A 25,283-nucleotide genomic window follows, 5' to 3' on the forward strand; every position below is an offset into this window, starting at 1 on the left:
TGCCAGCCAATAAAAAAAAACACACACACAAACCCTTTTAAACACCCTCTTGCATCACATTCTCTTGTCCTCTTTAATTAGCTCTTACTATGCCCTTTCTCACTGGAATATATGCCTTTTATAGGAAGATGTTTTCGCTTAGTATTATTTCAATTTGTATGGTTGAATCTGCAACACACTATGTAATTCTGAAAAAAAATCTTCCCCCCTCTGAAAGCTTCTCCAAATAACCCTAACTTTATATGACATGATCTAAGGAACTATTTTTCTATTTTTACTCAGGCTGCTGTTTTTCCCATATCACATGCTGATGAAAGGGGACCTCATCTGGCTGACGGTAGTTAGCGTATCGAGCTGTATCGGGTCAGATGCCACCTTTGGTTAGTGATCTTTCCAACCGCATGGAAACATATCGATTTACATTAGGGAACAACAGCAGGGACCGGGTCTGGGCATTGTTGCACACTGAAGCATGCTTCAATTAAGATAAATGGAGGTGACAGACAAAACAAACGGTCTGATGTACAGTATGCTCGGGAGACCAGAGCATAGACACAGCCTGACGACATGTCGCACACGTGGTAGTCGTGCCATGCCAGTGGCCTTCTTTTAAGAACCAACACGATCGTTATCACTAATATTGCTTATGACGAGCATATGCTTTGGCTCCTTTGCATTTAATCCTCAACGCATTGCTTCTGGTGCTTGTAGAGCGTTACCAGGTTCAGGAGTCTGTAATGACGATGCATTTAGGCGCATCTGTGGACTACATGTGTGTTTGTTGAATTTGACCTTAATTGTGTTATTTTGATATTTATTACCAGGTTTTCTTGGTATAACATTGACCACTCATTCACTAGCAACTGTAAAGAGTCTCTCAGTTTGCCATCAGGCACTCCCTGTGGTCAGTCCATGAAAGCAGGATGCTTTGATTCCTGCCTTAATATATATATATATATTTAAATTCTTTATTTTTTTCTTAGTTCCCTACCAGCAGTGTTGCAAAATGGATTTAGTTTCTGAAATCCGGTAATTCCACAATAAACACATGCAAGACTTTTACAGGAAGCCGTTCTGTTGAAATGCTCGCATGCCACAAAAAAAAAAACAAATAAACAAAAAAAGCTTAATGAGTCATCAAATGGGCTTTCAACATGTGGCTTTAGGAAGTAGTAAACCTGTAAGCCATATTCCATGTTTGCAGGGACATCAACATTGTCTATTTGTTTGTTTTGTGAAAGAATTAGCATAAATTGGCATTTGAAAAATATTTAATCTAATCCAAAAATGAAAAAGGGTAAAAGGTTGTAGCTGCGGTAAAGCATTGCAGGAAATGCATGCTTGTAACAATAAATAAATAAACGGCACAGTGCAAACCCAAAGAAAAAAACGCTTTATAATGAGAAATAAGTCTGCCAACAGCGTTACCATACCGTTACTGTAGATTCACTGCACAACCAGCAATCTTTAAATACCATTGACTTCAGAGTAGCATGTTAACATTTCTAATGGCATGCAATAATATTGTAAACAATGTAAAACACCAGCTGGGCTATGTCAGCGTGTTTGTAGCTGCGCTGCTTCCTTAAAGTGCTCCCATAATATTATTATCATCTTAATCTCCAGGGGCTTTGGGTTGCTTGCTGCCTCCCTCCTTGCCCACCCGCCCCCCTCCACCCTCGCTCAGGCTGCGTATCGCACTAAGCGGTAGTTGTGACAGTGATTACACAAGACAGCTTCAAACAATAGTGTTGGGCCAACAAAGGCTGCTGCTCCCTCTGCATGAGCCCTGACTGTCTATTCACACTCACTCAAACTGAAACACACACTCTACCCGTCAGTCAGCATGCAGGCACGCACACACACACACACACTCTTACACCTCCCATTGCTGAATGGTCTCCACTAGCTGTTACAGTTGGCGTCTAACGGGGCTCCTATTCTGCATTGATTTGAGCAATTCACTTATGGCCTTCAGTGATCCCAGGGGACTCTTGGGGGGCCCCCCAGGCCTACAGACTCCAACTCCACTCAAGTGAGTTCAGTGTCTATGGCACAAGAGGCCAAGCAGAGACAAAGCCAGTGTCATGCTTTAGATTCGAGCAACTAATGAGTTAACTGTGAGGATGCTGAATGCGTACGGCGACATTTCCATTCATGGTTTTTGACATATACAAGGGATTAGCATGGCTGGCCAGTCGCACTACTTAACAGCTATTGTGTGGCTGATTACTGCAAAGGGGGGGAAACACATGCACGAGGGTGGGAGAGAGAGCTGACATGCAACTAATGTGCTGCTGAACACAGACTCAATGGGCAGACAATACCTCTATGTTAGCCATAAAACTACTCAAAGCTAAAAATATGCACGCATCCAGGGCAATTTTTCTTTTACAACTTGCCTGGATTATGCAATAAAAATGGTATCACCCACTTAAGGTGCTTATCCCACCTAAAACTATTTGATTAGTGTGATTTTAATGGTGAGTTTAATGGCAAAAAATGTTAAAATTAGTCCAAAGATTGGGACAATAACAGACTAGTTTAAGTTGGAGCGGACACCCTGTAATCTCTTATGTTTTAAAGTAAACAGTAAATAACACTAACAGTCAGTCAGGGCAATTCATTATCTTGGATTAGATTTTTTGATTTACAAGTTTTCTACCATTGGGTGCTAGGGAAAGTTACATGGGGAAAAGTGCTCACATTAAAAAACAAAGACTGTCAGTAGAAGTATCTTTGTCACTATACTGTGTATAAATCCTTCTGTCAAACCCTTTCCCCATCAAATCAGCTGGATTTTTGCATGCCAAAATAAATGGAAAGAATGATAAGAACATGAGCACAGGCTTTAGGTTAGTCATAACAGTGAGAACACCTTAACATTTACACCGGAAATGTATTAAGGGGCCATACATCTACCTTTGTATACAGACATCGCATGCAAAGGAAAGAGGAAGAAGAAAAAAGCCTGACCACTGGCATTTAGCTCGATCACGCACTCCTCATGAAGCAAAAATGGAGACGAGAGGTGAATTTCTTCCAAAGAGGTCAGAGAAAATTACAGGAGGGCAGAACACAACAAAGGGGGAAAGAGGAGAAGACAGAGATAAAAAGAAAGAAATGTTAGGCAAAGAAAAAAGACAGGGATGGGTAGAAAAGAAGGGGTGGGGGCTCTGGTGGATGTGTACCCTCATTTGAAGATGATAATCTTGCACAAGAGCAAATTTTGTCGGATTCAACAGCACACACTGATGTTTTGACCCATTATCTCCATAGATGCTCGTAATCAATACACACAAGTAGCTCTACTGAGGATGCACTGATGTGTGCTGATCGGAAAACGATGACAAGCTGCATGAAACGCTTTAATGAATTGTCCAGAAAAAATAATCGTGAGAATGGAAGCTGCTGGCTTGAGCTCTGGTTACTGCGTGTCACGAACGCTCAAAGGAAGCTTTTGTCCACTTTCAGAAACATGGCGTTCACAACATCACCTCTCACTCTCCTACTTTTGCTCCTACTTTTAGAAAGTCTTGGAATCCAGCAGCTCGGCATGAACTGGAGATTTCATGCAGCTGACATCAGCAGAGCAGTCAGTCTGTATCCGTCTTAAGGCTTGTTGCGACATGTGACATTTAACTGGCACGAACGGCAGATTCATGTTAACGTCCACGCTAACATTTTATTGCTTCTGATGCACTTAAACATTTAAATATACGCAAACATGGCATCTTAAATCAGCTCGTAAGACTTGCTTTAGCTACTCAAGAAGTCAAGAGTCAAAATAAATGAATTAATAAATAAAAGGGGTTTAATAGAGGGTTTAATTGGAGATAATTTATTTGAATTTTAGGAGCGCGACCACACCTCCATACACGTTTTTTGGTTCTCTGACTATACAGGACCCGCCGTTCCAGCTAGTGAAGTGTTTATTTAAAACACACGCGCGCACACACACAAAAACTATAGATAAATACAAGATGAATATCGAGCTGAGCAGCAAAACCAGTCAGTGTATATGCCCTCAAGCTAACGTGTTCAACATCTTCATGTTGACATTTCACAGGTATAATTTATAACAATGCCCAGCAGCTGAATCATTAACAGACACCAGCGTTTCAGTGACAGGAATATCTTCTTCTTCTTTTTTTTAAACCAAACAAATAAAAACATTTCCAAAAAGTTGGGATGGTGTGTAAAAATGTAAATAAAAACTGAAAGAAATGACTAGCAGATGAGATGGTTTTTTACTATTCAGCACTTTCTACACGTCCTGAGGGGACTTACTGCTGAGAGCAAACTATTTGAGGCCTCTAGTAAAACCGCTGTTTCTTTTTTCTTTTTTTCTTTTTACATCTTTTATGTGGGTGACATTCTGATGTTGTAGTATCTACAAAATGTGGTTTGGCATTGTTTTGCTAAAATAAGCAAAGCCTTCCATGAAAAAGAAACCTGCATATATTACTCCAGACTTTTATATATATCGTTTAGCATTGATGAAGGCTTCGCAAAGGTGCAAGTTACTGAGCTTGGGCTCAGACGAGACAGTGGCTTTTCTTTGTTTCTACATGCTTTTAACTTGAATTTATAAAAACACTGTTAGTTTTCAGAACTGTTCCCAGGCTCGTGCTGGGATTGCCACATTAGAAAAGTGTCGGTTTTTAATGCTCGTCCAAGGATCACTTCATTCAATATTGGTTCTCGGCCTTCTCCCTTGTGTACAGAGATTTATTTAGCCTCTCTGAATCTTTTAATGATATTACGTACCACCGATAATGAAATCTTCAAATTCTTTGCAATCTTATGTAAAAAAACATCAGTCTATCTGAGCACCACAGGGGTGAAAACGCCAGCCCACCTTTACTTCTGAAACACTGAGCCTGTCTGTAATGTCTTTTTATACTCGCTTATGTTCCTAAGCTGTTCTCAGTTAACCTTGTTTATTAAGAGATGTTCCATCGCAATTACAGGTTACAGTTGCTGGGGCTTTTCAAAAATATTTTCTGTATGATTACACAAATCTTTAGGTTTGTAGCTGCCAAGCCCGCAACATTTTTGAAATTAAAAAACAGGAATAGTCTAGACAGGATAGACAGATTAAGGCACAAATATGTGTGTTGAGTCTAGGATGCTAACATCTACAGACCCATAGATCTGTACTGCGCTGGACTAAATGGGTCAAATACAAATTGAACAAGCTGTTGATACTTTCTAATAGCCTGGTTTAAAAATGGGAACAGCTGTGAACGCCGTCTATGATTCACCGGAAATGTTTTTGGAGAAAGCTTTTTGTTTCCTAAACCGCAGTAAACTGACCACATGCTGACCTTTCTGTTGCTAAACCTTTTCAGTTCATTTGCAGTCTGCTCAGATCACCGATTTGTCTCGGACTCTGCCTCGCCATCTTGTCTGCCTTTGGGTTGCAAAGTATTAAGGAAGGAAAGAGTGTGGGGTCACTCAGAGTTTAGTAAACGCAAAGTCCATCTGTAATGTGACCTGATACACATTTTCACCCATGGGCAAAGACTCCATTCACAAACGGCTATCACGCAGCAGCACTTCCCTCTTTGGGAAATCAAATGGTCCGCACTTTTATTACCCGGATTTGATACAGACTTGACATAAAAAGGATTAACCCAATTAGCAATGAAGACCGGGCTTACGTCCGTGAAATTCTCTAAAATTAGGAGGTGATCTAATAAGAACCTGATTGTTTTGTGCTGTTCCATCCTTCCTCATTTGCACGGCGAGTTACAAAACTGTCTCCTGTCTGCTGGTTGACGTCACAAATGGTGTGCGCCTGGCGTGAGTCTGTGGGTTCTGTGGTCTTTTTTTCTCTTCCTCTTTTATTATAGCTCAGCCAGCATTTAGAGTTAGACAACACGCATATATAAACCTGTCTGCTATTAGCAGATCTGCGCATTGATGGCTGGTAAACAAAATTCAGTATACCAGCGGGATGGTGGGCACATCCCAACTTGGCGTAAACTGGTAGACTTGCACTGAAGTCTCTCGTTACATTGTCTGGGTATGTTCTCATACGCTGTCAACACCCCGACCGGACGACAGCTATGAGGGACGGTTGGGTTTTAATTAAGGACTTCCAGAAACACACACGCACACAGATTTCTAAATATACTTCAATGCAGTGTGGATACATTTACACCACAGGTATTTATATTTGGACTGAAATCTGTTTTTGGTGGTAACATTAAGGAGTGTTATGACATGCACTCCTAGACAGTGCTAAGTTTTCAGATCAGATGATTTAGCTTTACAGGTTGCTGAGAACTGTGTGTAGAGGCTTTTTTATTTCTAGAATTAAAGAGAAGGATCCATTCTAACTCTGCTGACTCTATCTATATTCAGTATTTATCATGTTTTCGATTAAAAAAAAGATTTTGTAGTTGTAACTCCTTTAAGTACCAAGAAAGATGCAGAAAAACTATTAAACTAACTGTTGTTCTACCAAACTTTGTGATAGTTTTAGTTGTTTTTCATAAAGTTGATTGCCGGCATGAGGCACGAAGGCATGAAGCAATATGTCCTTGGCAGGATTGCAGATGGATTTAAAAACAAAACAACACACACACAAATCCTATAAGCACACTGGATATCATTCGGTGATTATATTTTAAAGTGCAAACAACTTCCCTGCTGCATCGAAAGTACATATTGGCCCCAAAAAGTTCATTTTTGTCCTGTTCACACCACAGAAGAACTGTCTAACTAACTAACATATCTGCATTATCCATACAGATTTAATATAGGTTTGATAGTCTACGTGGTAGATCTGAGTACAGAAAAAGGCTGCAAATAATAGCACGCAGGAAACGAGTGTGGCATAATTAACTGTTTATTTACAGAGGTTCAGTAGCAAAAGGTTTAAGATCATATTTATTCAATGCCATGTTCTCTGGTTAGGAGAACGCTTCCTGATACAGTCAGGTGTCTATTGTTGGTTACTGGGAAAGTGTGGTGGTCTTAGAGCCTTGTTCGCAGGCACAAAACACCAAGAGAAGTTTCAGGACCAACTGAAACTCCAGTTTTTTTCTTCACACAGTTCACGTTTGAAAATGTTCCGCTCGATCGGAGACACGCTGATGTGGAACGTGGCTGCAACAGTATTTCAACCACAAGCTGCACTCCAACTTGCAAACGTGTGACCACATTATAAGCAAACAAAGACCACAAACAGAGCATAATGATCCCTGACATTTTTAAAATATAAGTCGTACCAACAGCTAGTATTAGTGCATTGTTATGAATTACATTAACCGATATAAAACCCATAACAGTGCAACGCATTCAACTCTAGTTATTAGAGAGGCAGCATGTGCATTAGCAAAGAAGATGCTGCCCAGTTTATTATTATCTCTAGCTCTGTTGACTTTCCACTCTCATTAAAGGCAGATCCAATTCATATCTTCTCAGAGGAAAGTGGGGGTGAAGAGTAATAAAGGAAAAAGAAAAGTTATTGAACACCATTAATCAAAGCGATGACTCCTCATCCAGCTTTATTTTATCAGGATCCCTTTAATGTCATTGATATAGAAAAATACGACCCCCTGCCAGCATCTCAAAAAGGGAATGTTCCCTTTAAGAGTTGCCTTTAATTACCTAATCCCTGAAAAAAATGCAGCAACCTTATTAAAATTTTAAAAAAAAGAACAAGAATATTCTACTTTAAAATAATGAGAAACACAATCACACAAACAGGGTAAAACACATGCACCGGAGGAGAAATACAGGCAATCGGGCCAGAAAGACAAATGAGGAGAGATAGTTAATCCTAAGGGTAAATATTTAACAAGCTCAGCAATTACAGCTAGGGCAGAGACCTAACATAGAAAAGAGCAGAATTACAACTGCTGACTGTCAGCTCTCACATACGTTCATGCGGACCTACCTGATTGGACATCTGCCTAAAAAGGCAGGAAAAAAAGCCTACTCTGGCCTTTAATCAAATTTAAATGAAAAACATGGGACAAAGAGTTCCACGCAGCTGTAGGCTACAAACTGATGACTTTCTTTCCTTTTTTTAAATTTATTTATTCTTATTATTTTTGTTATTTTTAAAGGAGAGCTTTGCCCCTCTGGGGCCATTTTCACTAGCTCGGCAAACTTTACTGCTAGAGTAATGGTTTATGGAAAGAGGAGAATATGACTTTTTGCCGCGTCCCGTCTCGACTCGGGGAAAAATGTGGCAGCAGAACTCAACTTTAACAAAGAAAATGAAACTAGGCCACCAGTTTTCAGTTTTCACATGGATGTCAGAAGACGGGTACATTTTATAAGTTTATAATAATCAATTAAGTAATATTTACTTACAATGTGCCTTTCACAGACAAGGGGTCACAAAGAGAGTAAAATAAATCAGTAAAAGTACCAACAAAACAAACCTGCTTAAAAAAAATAATTTTTAAAGGGCAAATGCTTGCACAGTGGTGGTTTCCATTAGACAGTAGCTTCAACTCTAAAGTTACATTTCTAACAGTGTCCCTTATTTTCTTATCTGTAAAAACATTTGGTTGTTAGGCCCGCTTGTGAAAACGTTCCTGTGCCATGCATCTGTCTACAAGCAGACAAAGAAAAAAAAAGTATAGAAATTGTTTATGTATGCAAAATACTTTCACTCTTTATTTATTTATTTATTTGCTAGTTTTTCCTCTATTATAGATGCATATGAAATAGTGCATGTAGTGATCTCAGTCATGGGCCTTTAAACAAATCATCTAAATTTCTAGTGAAGTTCTGATCCCAGTGGAATATGATGATTCAGGCGAGCTTTTTATTCTCACACACACACACCCTTAGGGTATATTTGCATGAACTACGTGGCCACACACTGTTCAATGAGCTCCACCTTCGAGTTGTCACGCAACAAAGACAACCAGCATAGAATCTCAGGGAGCTTCCAGAACACCTGCTGCTGCACGGTTTCCCTCTCCTCCTGCCTGTCTGCACCTTTCAGCACACCTTGCATGACATACCTGAATAGTCTCAGATCAAGTTGATAAATGTATGCTTTTACAAAGATAAATGGTATAACTGTAGTCAAATTTCCCACCCACTGCTGTATCTGAACAAACTGAAAAGGATATCAGCCATAGCTCAGCTCAGTAGCAGCTTCACACAGTCCCTCCGGTGGAAATACAGAGTAACTGCACCTTAAAAAGTCTGTGCTTCCCCCAGAAAAAGTGGTTATAAGAACAAATGAAACTTAAGGTTGCTGGTTTCATGCTTTCATAATGTGTTTTCGTCTCAATGACTCACTTTTGAAATGAAGAAAGAAAAAAAGACACAGACAAATATGACGGTCGCTGAAAACCACAGGGAGGATGTGGAAACTTACTTGTTCATCTCCAGATTTATCTGGAAAAGCTCTGATCAACACTCCATGTGTAAATATCAGTGGAAAGCCCAAACGAGTTTATCAAATGAAGGAGGGCAAGAGATTCCACATGTATACCGACTCAAATCGCACTAATTAATCTCATTACCGGAGCATCAAAAGACAGATAAGCCGGTCACAACTGCCACTGATAACAAGGCACCCAGCAGAGGTGGGGCAAAACAGACAGAAGCTTTGGCCTGAACACATCTTCAAAGAGTTCAGAATAAAGGATCTTAAATGATCTTTTCCACATTTACCTTTTTTGTAATGCTTAAAAAAACCCTGCACAGATATATTCAAGAAAACTCCCACTGTGAGGGTAGTTTTCACCCAGCAGCGTTGCCACTCAAGCCAACGGCTTCTGCACACCTTTCAACACTTGCACCAGCCTCCACACATGACTGAACTGAACCGTCTCCTTCCCTTTGCAGCTCTCAGATGGCATCGACAGTCCTCGGCATCACTCTTCGTTAAAGCGGTGGTTGTGGTCTTTATCTCTGCGTGAGCCCTGATCTGGGAAATGCCCCTTTAATAACTCCATTCAGCACCTGCCTGCCAACTTTGTGTGGTGGCTAAGCTGAATAAGGCAACAAATGATCGAGGTTAAGCGTCAGAGGAGGATCAGGAGGAGGAGGAGAAGGTTAAAGACTAGCTGCAAAACTTTGAGGACACCAGAGCCTCACAAATTCATCTGCCGTCTCCTCGAAGAGAGCTTTCAGTGAGAATTTTCTTTCAGCCCCGAGGGCAGGCTAGGTAGTGAACCTCACGGGAGCTCCGCTGCTGCTTCTTCTTCACTGCCCTGCCTTTCCCTTTTATCCTACTAATGCTTTTTCTCCTTGCAAGAGTGCTCGTTTTTTGTAATAATAAAAAAGTGCCTCTTGTTTCTAGGCCTGTCACATCCAGCTGTGCCAGTAGCCGCTGTGTTGATAAGGCAGCTGCCAAGGCCACTGGCAACAAAATACTTTCTAAAGCAGCGCATAAATATTTGAAGCAAATCGTGGAGGAACACGAGGAGAGGACGGGAGGCATTCAGTTGACAGTGGGAGGGTGGGAAAACTCAAAATGCCTTCTAATTACATGCGTTTAAAAGAGATAAAGGTCATAATAGTTATTTGCGGTTCCTCGTATCTAGAAAGCATTTTCACATCGTAAATCACTGTAATCTGAAGTGTAATGGCAACATGCACAGATCTTCTTATCTACGTTTTTGCTACGGAGCCTTGGGGAATCTCACTCCTGAGGCCGACAGAAAGAGTGCACAGGTTCCAACACACTTTTTTTTAGCTCAGTATTCTGACATTTAAAACCTTTGAAATTACAATTTACATGTCAAAGTGTTGCAAAACACTATGCATTCTTTCCATCTGCTGAAAGGAAGACATTACTACCTATAGTTCTGTTACCACTATTTCTGTGTTTGCATAGTAAAAGTGAATAGGTCACAACCCTGCGCTTCGCTCCAATAATGTCCAGGTAACTGAATCAGAAGTGGACAACAGAGGCCTCTATGTTCATATGCAAAAAAAACAAAACAAAACAAAAAACAAAATGTAAAGCTATTTATTGGACTGACCCACATCCACTCAGGAGCTTCCAGCTAACTCAAAGCCACACACTTCCACATAAGCAAAATACCTAAACCACTACTGCAACAATGCCGCCTTTTGTACCTCCTTTACCTTGGAAGAAACTCTTGACGCGGAGGTAGGAAACAGCAAGACGGAGCACTGACAGCTTGTCCAGCTTGGAGATGACATCTGGGGGGAATGGCAGCAGGCTGGCCAGGCGGTCCAGTTCAGCATTCAGCCTGTCCCGGTGCCGCTTGGATGGGTTGGTTTTCTCATTGGCAGAGGATGGCTTCCTGATGATGAGACGGATATAAAGTAAAGACAGATCCCAGGTCTGAGAGGACATCGGACTGTGTGTGTGTGTGTGTGTGTGTGTGTGTGTGTGTGTGTGTGTGTGTGTGTGTGTGTGTGTGTGTGTGCGTGCGTGTGTAATGTGGCTTTTTTTTAAGCATATTTGAATACACTGAGCAACACTCCCCAAAAGCGACAGCAGCAGCACAAAGAAGAGGATTAAGTTTGTTTAACTTCACTTGTTGGAGCTACGCTACTGGTGAAAGCAAAGACGGTGGAAACGACATGATGCAGGCCTTTTTTACAGAGCGCGCACACACACTTGTTGATTGTATCAGTAATATATGAAGTATGAAGTGTGGCAACAAGCCAGTTTTTAACACGCTATACCGCAAAAACGCCAAAACACACTCATATCAACACAGTGTCAGACTCTCTGAGGTTACAGTAAAGTGATTACTGACTCACTGTTTGAGGACTTTTTTGAAATAGATACCTATTGTTTTTTTTTTTGCTAAATAGCTGTTCCTCATTTTGATGACACAAACAATAGGATGGTGTTTTGCCTTGTTTACGTATGGCAAGCATGGCAACTTGCAAACCAAGGACAGACACATGACCAGATAAACCACACAGTGTACGAGTCCGTTTTTCTTTAAAACCATAGTTCCTTTTGACTCAGCCTTCAACAACACAGCATGCACATCAATCATCTCTGCTTCCCTTTAAAAAAAAGAAGAAAAAAAAAGATGTGTGCATTCACCACCAGATAAAAGGAAGCGATTTGGGCATTTTTCTGATATCAAGCGTTTCTGTAGCTTTGTAGCTTTGCATTAAAGAGATGTGATATTAGAGGTACCGCACAGACGGCACGATCTTTCCCTGAGAGCATAAAACTCTCCTAGTTATTTGTGAACGTTATTATGGTGTACCACGGCTTTACCAGCTGACCTTAACACGATCCACATACGCAACGGTCAGCTCTGATTTCCACAGCTGAGAGTTTAAACTTTTCAGCTCACGCCGCGCCGAGACGTTTACATTAACGGTCGAATATATTTTCCACTTGTTGCCAGTGAAAAAGTGCATAAAGAAATATGTTTAAATGTCACGGTGTGGTCTAGACTACAGTTTAAATCGCCTGTTACTTACACAAACTTTGAGTTGCACAAATTCAGTATTAAATAATAATTAAAACTTCCCTTTAACTATAACTCTAAATCCTCAAGACTCTAATGGCAGAATTAGCAGGCTCGGTTTGACGTGGCAAAGATTTCCCCCTTGTATTAGCAGCACTGTCAAAAACGCTACCGGCCTCGTTAAATTACCACTTCCCTCTTCAAAATCTTATACAACTTGCCAGCCACTGCTGACATCAGCTGACATAACTGTCCAACAAAAAGTATCCTGGCATTAAAAGCCGTGGACATTTAAAACAGTGAACGAATGATACCATGACTCCTGTGACTGCATTAAAACTATTTTGAAAAGGACATGCAAGGGTTAAAAAAAAAGAACCTGAAAAAATTCAATTAATTTTAATCATTGATCAATCAGCCCCATTTGTGCATATTTGGAAACAAGTCTGTAGGAAACTTTGGACAGCTCACAGAGGGCAGTCAAATTCTAATTAATTAACTTTAAAGCAGGGTCTGCACCAGATCTGCTGACAGCAGTGTTAAATGAAAGTTGTGATAGATGTGAAGTCTTCTATTAAAACCCATACCAACTTGTGCTATAATTTTCACACCTTCATGCTAGAACCTCAATTACTTCCTGTCATTCATTATAACCTAGAATCACAGGGCAGAGAGAAGAAGTTTATTTTGAACCAACAAAAGTGTGCAGCCTCAGGAAACAATGACTGAACAGATGTGAACACATAAAAAATAAATACTGAAGAGCGCTCCTTAACTGTTTCTGGATGGGCTTCCTCCTCTTTCTGCCCGCATACATGCAGTCTCCAGGAGGGATCATGATCTCGCGCTCCGTGGAGGTAACAGGTGCGCTGCGGAGGACACAGAATAACTTTACGTGAGGCTGGAGAAAGTACCCTGACCCACGCTGGAAGGGAGAGTGCATTCAAATATATACACACTCGCAGTTATATGTCACTGAAAAGTCCTCAGTTTGGAATAAATACGCAGGAAATTCCAGCATCCCTAAAAGTAAATACAACAATCCACTTAAAACAGCCTAAAGTGCTTTAAAGAAAAAAATATTAGGGAAATTGCAAAATAGGTTTAATAGTTTTATTATTACTCGATAGTGATATAAAAAAATAGCAAACATCTAAATGAATAAAACAAATTAAACAATAATAAAATACAAAAAAAGTAAAATAAATAAGTAGAGCACGCCGGTGCAACTTGGATAGCCTGTATGCAAAACTGCAGAAGACATGCTGAATGCTTAAAATCAGAAGAAAATTAAATAAAGAAACTGGAAATTTAAAATGACAAAAAAGCGCCACAAATGCGAGCACTGACCTGAGATATGTGCGGCTTTCTGTTAATTCCAGTATAGTGTTGGCTGTGGAGTCACATTCACTTTAAGTGCTGAAAAGAGATGCGTCTCCCAGGGTGCACCGACTCCCAGCGATAAATCCAGGGGAAATCAAATAAATCTGAGTGGTCCTGTATGAGCTCCGAGCTGATGTTTTCATCAGCTTTGCACTGCTCGGGGCAGATGTTGGCTGATGCTTTATACCCAATTGAGTCGCCTTCACTTCCTCGCGTTTCAGGTGGCGGATTCCTCTGAATGACATGTCGAGCTCTTCGCACGCAACTCTCTGCCTCACAAACACGGCGCGAGCGCACACACACTAGGCTTATGTTGCATTCAGGCCCTGTCTGAATTTGGCAAACAACTTGTTTTGTTTATGTATTTTAACATGGCGGTTTTTTTCGTAATTGAGTAAATAATTATGGATGAATAATAGCTGAATATTATTCATTTTTTAGTTATACATGCGGGCTACTTTCAAGACTTGAAAGGAGCATGAAAAGTAACGTATCGATAGGAATTTTTTCTGTATTCTGCAGAACAGAGCTTCTGTTCGGTTTCATAAAATCACTAGAGATAAAAGCTAATGTCTACATTGTGGTGGTGCTATATTTGTTTAAATGTATGTGGTTTTTAGCACAGTTATTCGAAACTCGTGATATATTCGCAAATTTACGAAGAGTACCCAAATGCACCATTAGCCCAACCCGGCCTGAGAGTAGTAGAGAGGGGAGGGGTCGCACGCGAAGGGCAGAGGAGGCACAAATCTGCCCCTTAAAACCGAGGCTGATGGTGGGTCAGGGCGCTCGCAGATCGGAGGGATTTAGCTAAGGGCTAAAGGAGACGTACACATTTTGCAAAGAAACCCCAAAATATTCAAGTGTAATGTGCGCTGGACTGGACTAAGCCTTTTCTTACTAAATTAGCGGATGCAGCTTCCAGAAACGGGCTCTGCGGGACCGGTTTGGCCGCTGCGTCAAGTTTTGTACAGACCGACAGACGCCATGCTTACGCCGGAAATTAGGCGAATGCGTTGTCAAAATAAAAGTAACGACTGATCCGCTGGATTTCGCTTGTACAATCTCTGGAATTAAAGCCGAAACTAGTGAGAGGATTTTAAGCAAGATCGTTGATTCATATTCAGTCTGTTTTAACTAATGGAAAATTTCGAGTAAATGTGGTCTTTGTTTTAAACCGGAAACGCTTAAATCTGGACAACCTGTCGGATTTATGATCCGCGTTTATATGTCAATTGGATATAATTATTGTTTATTTTTAAGTTAAAAAGAAATACATAAGAAAGCAAGGCTTACAGTGAAAGGTGGTTTCCAGGTTTTATTTTTGCTTGAACGAATCGTCCTTAAAAATAAAGAAAATCATATTTTTCATTTGAGCTATATTATTTGTGGGCTATAAAACTATCACTACCCGCACAATGCTTACAAAACGAGGCAGCAAAGCAGAGTTTGCAAGGATTTGTTGCTGCAGAATCCCCCTCTCGATCATATTTTGCATTACTGACGATGTCCTGTCAAATATCGCAATGAACATGTTTTAAACGTACTTGATGAATGTAGTAATGTATTCACTGATTAATCGTTGTTTGTGAAACTGTACCCTAATAAGTATACTGCCTCAATCTGTTGTCACTGAAACGCATCACACTCGCTAAACACACACACGTAGATGGTCTACTCTGCCGCACCCTAGTGTACAAAGCATGCACAGCAAACTGAAAAGCACAGTAGCTCACTGTGTATTAGTGTGTAGTAAACCATGCAAGCCAAATTCCACCACAACACAGTTCTTTTAAGAAAGATGACATAGTGCAAGGGAAAAACCTTCAGCTGTGATGTGCCACATACCCCAGACATTATGTGAAGTCACTTTCCTCCAGTGTTGATGGGACAGCTCCCATTGGAAAACTCAATTTAGCAATAAGAAGAGAGAAAAAAAAGAAAAGGGACACGTGGCATTTAAACAGAAATATATTAACTGCATTATAAACATATCAAGATACTCTGGAGCCACATAGACAAGATGTGATGATGTGGTGTGGCCCAACCTACCAGGGTTTATGTCACCCAATAGGATTACTTCTGAAAGGCTTTGAGTAATGTTTGTCTAACTAAAGCTTTAATCTGAGCTAATGAAGCCGTCTGACAGCGTACAGCAGCCCAGTGAGCATTTTGGCAACAGGATGAGAGCAGAGTAAATCACTGTTTAATCACCACTGGTCCTCGGTAATGTCACAACTAATGTATGCAGTGTGTAAAACAGCAACCAAGGACAGTGGTGGCCTCGGGCTTGAGGGCTGACATGACAAGATACATTTGTCAGTCGTTTTCCTAGTCTCCAGATTGCTGTGGAATATATGAGATGGGTAACAAAAGTTAAAAAGAAAAACAACCCTTGTATCCTACAGTAAAGGAGACACAGTTACCCTTTTTTCTTATCCTATAATGAACCATAAAGGGCAAAGACATGAGGGCTCACTGAATGGTTTGATCACTATGAAAATGATGTTTCTCAACCCAGATGAACACCTGTAGGAGACTGTGGACTCCCTGCCCTCTTCAACACCATCATCAAAACACCCACTTAGGGAATATCTGATAAAAAAACTGCTCCCCCATCCTTCTGGTAGAGTTCAAGACACTTGGAGACTCAATGCTAAGCTGCATTTAAGCTATTCAGGTGACAACTGGTTGCCAAACGGCGTATTGACACACTTTGTTGCTATGTCTTTATCTGCTATAATTCAAAGTACACATAGAGTCAGACTGCACGACAGACAGAGCAAATGCTTGTTTAGCGTGCTGTTGTATGAAAGTGTCCATCAGGGGAGGCGTTTTATTTGTTGTGACAGTTGTAGTTGGGGATCTAAAGAGATCTTAAGGTTCTGTAAACATTGTCGGTGGCTACCATTAAAGCTACAGGGAGCTTTGATATCAATGCAAATCCGCTGGCACCACTATCCAAGCTGCCTTCCAGATTAGCCCAGGCTTAGAGCTCTGGCAGCGCTGCTGGGGCAGACCTTTGCACGCAACTGTTTACTGTGTGCGTGGGTGCACGCCTCTGCGAGCAAGCTATTGTGTGCATACATTAAGAAGTGCATGTGTATGTGGCTAAATAGTTTTCAGAATGACTGGCAAGCCAAATAGGACTTACTAAAAGCCATCTGCCAGGTGCAATAGTGTGGCTTTCATTGATTAAGATGTCTCTGTTGACATCAGTGTGGGATTTCAGGAGACATGGGGAGCTGTGACATGACAAGTCTGATTCTAATGGACATGTATAATTGATGGGAAGGTCGATATCGGAAAGTACCAAACATACACTCATTTCCCCTCACTGTCACTGTCATTTAGACAAGGCTCGTTGTACATTATGTGCTACATGAGTGCTCATTGTTAGGAATAACAAAAAGCACAACTTAAAAAAACACACATTTTATCCAGCAGATTGATCGGCACACCGGATAGCGTGCACATTAGGATTTTATTTGTTGTGCAATGTTTCAAGCACAAAGCTTCATCCCGGACATCATTTTACCCAATCCCTATAAAAAGTGATGTCAACAGAGGTGCTGACTCCACTTGCAGTGGAGCCTTGAACCACAGAGTACTAGCAGAGTTCATGGCCTGACAAGTGCAGCTGAAAAGCACAATTGTGTTGTCAGGATTTGTGGAGTCTGAGTATAAGCCATGACAACCAAAAGATCAGCTCAAGAGGTTGAGAAGTTAGGACCTGTGGGAAATACTGCCCAGGCACAAAAGTGAGCATGCACGCGCACAAGAACAATAGCGAGGTTTCATCTACTCATTTTCTTTTTTTTTTTCTAGATGTGCAGAAAAGCTGCAAGAATCACACACTGACCCTGAAGTGTTTAATACCACATTTGAACAGACTCGTGTTTATTTGGAGACAATGAACAGATCACCTTTGAACTTATAAAACCATGGATCACAAATCTGGGACAAAATCTGACAATAAAATGCAAAAGACACAGATTGAAAAAGACGATGACGCAGAAAAAAGCGCTCTGACAACGTACAACCACAAAACTTATCCACTGAAAATATGTGAGGGGTTGGTATCAAGCCCTGGTGACCATTTGAAGATGTTCCAAACACATGCTTTTGTGTACTAAAATCAATATTGCATTCATTTCCTTATCAAATTCCAGCTCACAGTAACATGCATTATGGTGCAGCTCAGCATCAGGACAGACATCATGCTGCTGGTTACACACACAACAACAAAATAAAAAATCAGCCTGTGAATACATCTTCAAACTCGTGCGTTGCTGTCACGTTTCTGTCTCTCCCTGTATTGAGATCTGTGTCAATTGGTTTGAGAGGGAAAACTGTGTATTGGAACTCTGATGGGGATAATCTTTTGTTGATGTTTGGATTTGTTTGGGTTTTTTTCCAGAGGTCATTTTATAGCCAAAGCAAGGGTTAGATGGAGGTTGACTCCTTTTTCTGCTCCCATCAATCCCTCTGTAATCTGCTCCATCCCACAGCTGCGGTTCTGCTTCTATCTGAGTGAAGTGCACGAAAAAAAAAGGGCACGGAGAGGCCGACAGAGAGGGCCGTGGTGTTGTGTAACACCCAAGATGCTGGGAAACCCTGCAAGCAAATGAGTCAGTTTTGCAGTGATAAATGTTGACAGTGGAGCACAAATGTGAACTCAAGCAGCAACTGTTTACTTGCACATCGTTTGCACAACAATACACAAGGCTATGATATTTATGGACGCTGCTTTTTGGATGTACTGCAGTTTTTCTAAACAAACTGACAGGTCTTCAGTGGGCAAGTGAGCTAATTAAAAAACAGAGACTGTTAAGTAGAGAAAGCTCCAGAAGCTTTAAACCTGCAATCATTGCAATATATAACACAACAGAGGAATCAAAAGATGCACATGAGGACACACACACACACACAGTAAAGATGCATTGCCTTAGGTGATGCGCTTCTGAAAACCGCACTGGCTTGTACAGCCAGAGGCCGATGGCCACAAAGTAAATTTCATGGTAAAGGAACAAAGCTTTTTGGGAAGACATCCAAACGCTGGGAAAATTCTATTATGCCTGTCATATTAAGCAAACTGTGTCACCACTGACTGAGGCTAGGTCACTTGCAATACCAAATCTCTCTCACTAACAGATGCACACACACACACACACACACACACACACACACACACACACACACACACACACACACACACACACACACACACACACACACAGAACCATCATAAGATCATAAGTCATTAAGTTTAGGACTTTAGCTTTAAAAAATATGTATGTCCTTTATGGGTTATGGGATGGGTAAGAGGTGGAAGGATTTTTAAGTCTTAGTTTATCATTTGAGTCGCCTTTTTCTAAAGCTCTGAGAAACAGTTGGGGCAGCTTAGAGACGTTTCTTAAGATGTTTTTGAGATGATCCTTGGTAATCAATCGAAAGCAAGTTACTTGTCAAGATTTTGCAACACATTTTTTGACTCTGTCTTTGTTTGTCCTCGGCATCTCTGTTTAAGGGGAATACACAAAAGAGTACAGTTATGTGAAAAAAAAGTGTCCACAGCATTTTGTGCAATGCTGTGGAAAAAATAAGTACCCCCTAACTGCTTTCACAGGAATTCGAATGGTTAGTAGCAAACAGGTGCTGCTAGTGTGAGAACCACTATAAAAGCAGAAGTTTTGGCAGTATTCAGCTGTATGCTAACACGATGCCATAATCTTTCCAAGTGTGGACATACATGCCAATTTGCCAAAAGGTCAGATCATGCAATGCTCAGAAAAATTGCAAACAACCGCAAAAGTTTGGTCTCAGACTGCAGGCCTCAGTTAGTGTGTTAAATGTTACAGTTACAGCACTATTAGAAAAAAACTGAACTAGTATGGCATGTTAGCAAGTGTTAACAGCAGAAAGCCTTTTCTCTCTAAAAATAACATGTTTAGATGCAACTTTGCATCTAAACAAACTACAAAGACTTCTAGAACACAAACCTTTGTACAGGTGAGACCAAAGTGAAGAAGTGAAGTGAAGACCCTACGCTGTGTTCACTGCATCATTCCATGTTTTGGCACTGATCACCACCTGCACTCATGTATATATCTTTCTACGTAGCACTTTTAATTCTTATTCTTACTTTTATTTTTTCATGTCTATTTAAGCGCAATTTATGACAGTATGTTTGCACTGAAGCACCGCAGCAATTTCCTAATGTTGTAAACCTGCTCAACATTTGGCAATAAAACCCATTCTGATTCTGATTCTGATTCTGATTCTGAAGATGATTGGCCACATTTGAAGAAAACCGAGCACGAAATATTAGCACAAACATCTCACACCAACTTGGATGTGGGTACTTTGCATGTGAGGGGTCAACCATGAATTCTTTGGTATACCAAAATATTCTAGAGTCAAATCTGAGACTGTCTGTTGACAGCTAAAGCTTGGCCCAACTTGCATTTTGCACCAGACAATGATCCCAAGCACAGCACTGAATCTAACCCAGAATGCTTAAAAAAGAAACAAATGAAGGTTTTGCAATGAGCCAGTCAAAGTCCCTACCTCAAAATGACTGAAATGCTGTGATGGGAGCTTACAAATCCTGCAAACCTAAATTAACTGAAGCATATTGTAACAAATAGTGGGCCAAAATTCCTCCACAATAATGTGAGATACTGATAAAGTCATACAGAAAACAATTACTTCATGTTATTGCTGCTAAAGGTGGTTCTTCAAACTACTTCAAACTACAAGAGTCAATAAAGCCTTTATTTGTCACATGTAAGTTGCCCTGCAGCGAAGACAGCAGGGGAGACAGGTTGGAGACGGTAGCATTATGGAAAAACACTGAAATGTACAAAACAATAGGCAAGTCGAGGAGGGGGAAAAAGAGACCTCTACTCATGCTGGGGTCCTATGGGAGGATAGCATGAGAACAGAAAACAAAACAAAAAAACAAAAGGGCAGGATTTAGTTTTCCAAAGTATAGCACAGTGCTGTGAAAACTTTCTTTTTCACATGAGGCCTTCTAAAGCAAAGCGCAGGGAACAGAAATCAGAAAACTGCCACTTAACTGAAACCGATCTCGACTGAGGATCTTCTTTTAAATCTAGGATTTAAAACAGACACTATGCTAAAACCTGGCTAAGATAGCCAGAATAGTAAGATATAAAGATTTAAAACTCAGTTTCTAATTTATTTTCTATCAAATAATAAAAGATTTCTGTTGTGTTAATCATTTAAGCAACATTATTAGATCTATGTCTGTCGTTTATCACTACTGCATGACTACTGTATTGACAGCTACAAACAATATTATTAAATGTTATTCAATCCAATTGAAACCTTATGTGAGTGAAAACAATTGGGAGGAAATTGAATGAGTCACTCCATTTGCTGCCCGCATGCCACAGCGATGTTAATATATTCCAAATGTACTTCTCTCCCCACCAGTTTCTTACAGCTCACACATGACTGCGCACTCAATCTGCCACAGTCCTGGAGAGGACTGCTTTCCTCTACTGAGTGATGCTTTTCATTAAACTCTGCAGGAACCTTGTCGCCTGCCTGTCGGGCCAGTCTATATCCAGGTCATCAATAATGATTTCCACAATGCCAGTGCGTTGCTATTTGGTCATGTTTGAGGATCGTCTGTGTTGCTGAACCTCAGGGAATGTGGTTTGAAATGCTCGTCGTTTTAACACATCTTTCCACTGATCATTCTCACATGCTCACAGCAGTTTCATATCACAAAAATATCTGGCTTTGCATCTTATTATGTTTGATTGTTGAAGCAATGGCAACAGAGACCAGTTTTTGTCAGTATGAACATGGGGTAGTTATAGTTGCATATCCATAACCACACAATTGTTATAACAATTTGGTAACATTTATCTACTGCATGCAATCATATCAATCAGACTTCCAGATTTAAAGTTTCACTCTTGTGCATCATTCCAACTTTTAGTTTTAAATAACAAGCTTTTAATTTTAATACCAAATATGATTCAACATTGCATTCAGACAGATGCCAGCTTATGCATGTAAATATGAAGTGCTCGTCATAAATGAAAGTTAGCCATGGAGTTCCACAGGGCTCTATGCTGGTACCACTATTTTTTGCATTATATATCCAGCTTCCCTTAGGCAACATTATTAGAAAATAATGCATAGATTTTCATTGCATTGATGACTATACCTAGTTGAAGCCAGATGACACAAAAAAATAGTTAAACTATTGGCATTTCTTGAAGACATAAAGACCTGGATGACCTGTAATTTCCTGCTTCTAAATTCAAGTAAAACTGAGGTTAATGGACTCAGCCCTAAAAATCTTGAAACCATGGATTTTGAACCAGATACTTACTGAGATGGCACTCCAATCTTGGAGGTTCTTTTCCCCAAGATATATCTTTCAATGTGCACATTAAACGAATATGTATGACTGCTTTCTTTCATCTGGCAGTACTGCTGAGATTAGAAACATCCTTTCTCAGAGTGATGCTAAAAGCTAGTTCATGCATTATTACTTCTATCCCAAAAGTTGATTCTGTTCATTTGAACGTAGCGTTTTCAGTGGGGGAAACGTTCTGTCACTGATCCAAGTGACTTCTTCAGTCTCAGCTGACTGCATGTTTCCCCAACCTTACAAACAATACACTTGCATAATGACTGAAACTAGCTCGACTGATGAACAATGGGCCGTGAGGTCAATTTAGGGCCTCTGAGCAACAAAAATCCTCCAGGAGGCACAGAGCCAGATGCTCATTGAATGGGTGAAACAAACAAATTTTACCATTGATGTGCTAAAATCAAAAGAGGAGATTCTAGATGAGAATACTCTTCAAAAGGTGTTTGAATTCACTGAGAAGGCTCATCGAGGACAGCTTGAAAATTCTAAGACCAGGCAAAAAAAGAACTTTGACCTACTTGTTTTGCATTGGAAACATCAGCAAAATATGTACAGTGTCATCAGTGGCCAGAAGAGGAACGGATTCCACACAAGTGGGACAAGTGGGTGAAAAATTTGTCTGACAGACAACTTACCCAAACAGTGAAAAACATCCTTGCAAAAGGGTTGAAATTTGCTGTGATGTCGAGACATATCCCGCTAGTGGAACTCATCATAGCACAACATTGCAGATGTGGAAACAGAGGATCTGCGGAGAAAGCTTTAGCCTGTCTCAGCATTGCAAAGCCCCCAGCATCGAACAGCATGGAGGAGAAATCATATTATTCCACATTTTTCACATACAAGGTTCGGTACTACAGGCAGAAACATGGGTGTGCCGTGGGTTCCCTAGGTTAACCCATTGTGGCTAACGTATACATGGAAGAAGTGGAAAAAAAGGGCTCTGTTATTCTACCTTGGAACATCACCAAGTCATTGGTTCAGGTATGTGGATGACACCTGGGTGAAAATCAAATCTCAGGATGTACCATAGTTCACTGATCACATTAACTCATTAGACCAACACATCAAATTCACCAGGGAGGATATGAAAAGTGGCAGGTTACCATTCTTAGACTGAGATTTCCAGCAGTAATGGGGGACAGTGAACAGTTGATGTGTACCGTAACCAACGCATACAGATCCGATGTCTCTCATCATCCACTGGAGCACAAACAGGGTGTCATCAGGATGCTACAAGACAGATTGAACACCATCCCTACAGATACAGCAGCCAGGGAAGCAGAGGAACATCACATCAAGAAGGCGCTGAGTAAATGTGATTATCTCACCTGAACATTTGTCAAAACTGGGAAGGCACTTAAAGAAAGCTCCAGCCGATCCAGAAGAGAAGGACAACTGCTGCCTAAAAGAAAACCTGTAGTGATCCCGTATGTGTCAGGAGTTTCGGAACAGTTGCATTTTTTCTAAACACCATGTCACCGTGTTTGACGCAGTGTATTTTTTAAACCCCAAAATATACTGCGTCAAAAATTGGTCCACCCCAAGGATTGGGTCCCCCACCATGTGCCAGGAGGATTGCCATGATTTATACATCAGGGAAACCAAACAACCAGATGGCACAACACAGACAAGATACATCGTCAGGCCAGGACTCTGCAGTCTATTTAAACCTACAGGCCAGTGGGCACTCTTCAGTGATGAGGATGTACACATCCTGGACAGGGAGGAACGCTGGTTTGAGTGGGGAGTCAAGGAGGCCATTTATGTGAAAAGAGGAAGACCATCTCTGAATCGAGGAGGGGGCCTAAGGGTCCATCTTTCATCATCCTACAATGCTGTGATTGCAGCCACTCCCTGATTCTCTGTGAATGGTAATTGATCAGTGGTCATCAATCAGTTGTTCTTGATAAATGGTTATTACAACTTCCATATTAATGATCAAGAAACTGACCTCACATCCCTGTTCGTCAGTGGTGCTAGTTTCAGTCACTGTGCAAATGTACTGTTTATAAGGTTGGCGAAACCTGTAGTCAGCTGAGACCGAAGAAGTCACTTGGATGAGTCACATTTTTCCCATTAAAAACGCTACGTCCAGATGAACAGAATCAAGCTCACCTGGGTGTTTGAGCATGCCTGAAGACATACAAAGAAAGAGCATATTCTCCCATATTAACTTCTTTCTTTGGCTCCCTCATAAATACAGAATTTAATTTACATTTTTTCTCCTCACAGACAATGTTTTGAATAATTGGGCCCCATCGTTTTTTATAGGCCTCATTGTTATTAACCTAATAGAGCACAGCACTCTCAGGCTGGAGGCTGACTTGTAGTATTTAAAAGTAATTCAGGAGACAGACTTCCTTTCTACTTTTAAGATGACTTAAATCTTTCCTTTTTTGATAATACTAATAGTTAGGGCTTGACCAGGTTTCCCGAAGCACCTTTACTTGCTTTAATTAAATTGCTTTTAACCTTTAATACTGCTATAGGCTCAAGCTGCTGGGGAACCTCATGTGATACACTGACCATTTCTTCTCTATTTGCCTTCACTGAACCGTCTCTGGTGACAGCATGGGAAGCGAGGTGCCTTTTTATTAACTTTAGTTATCTTCTCGGTAGTTTTCCCCAAGTTGCATCTAAACCATTTCCTTTACTAGTATAAAGTTTCAGTACTCTTATTAAGTGGATCAGTTTGGTGAATTACTTTGTTTTGTTAAGCTGTGTTTTAAAAAAAAATCTTTTTAGCAGACTTGTGTTCAGATGACGTCATCTATGTGCCCACTTATTTCTTACAATAGCATATTTTCTTCTGTAATTTTTATATTTTGTCATTTTGGATACAATGTGCCTGTGAAAAAGAAGTTATTATTTACATTAGTACTTTTATAGATTTAAATCAATCCTGAAAGTTTCATTTTTTTGACTCAGGTACCGACTTGGCTTCTTGGCCACTTTTTATGACCATTGATCGGATTAAATTTTACTTTAATGCATCTCATTTAAAAAGCAGAAGACACGATCACACACCTAAATCAGTGCAGAACAACATTACATGCTATTATACCGAGTATAATTTATTG

The 25,283-nt window shown here is 40.5% G+C and overlaps 1 protein-coding gene across 1 annotated transcript in view; it reads right to left on the reverse strand.

Moving 5' to 3' along the window:
* The window catches only part of LOC120715658, a 61,135-nt gene extending 46,931 nt beyond the window's left edge, over positions 1 to 14,204 (reverse strand). The window contains exons 1-3 of the mRNA XM_040002745.1: positions 13,749 to 14,204; positions 13,175 to 13,267; positions 11,080 to 11,261 (exon numbers count right to left, since the gene is read on the reverse strand). Of these exons, the coding sequence (XP_039858679.1) occupies positions 11,080 to 11,261; positions 13,175 to 13,236 (244 nt within the window). The 5' untranslated portion in view covers positions 13,237 to 13,267; positions 13,749 to 14,204. The remainder of the gene's footprint in view (positions 1 to 11,079; positions 11,262 to 13,174; positions 13,268 to 13,748) is intronic.
* Positions 14,205 to 25,283: the final 11,079 nt, after the last annotated feature.

Source organism: Simochromis diagramma, unplaced genomic scaffold (assembly GCF_900408965.1).
Source record: "Simochromis diagramma unplaced genomic scaffold, fSimDia1.1 OVJJ01000451.1, whole genome shotgun sequence".
Taxonomy (NCBI): domain Eukaryota; kingdom Metazoa; phylum Chordata; class Actinopteri; order Cichliformes; family Cichlidae; genus Simochromis; species Simochromis diagramma.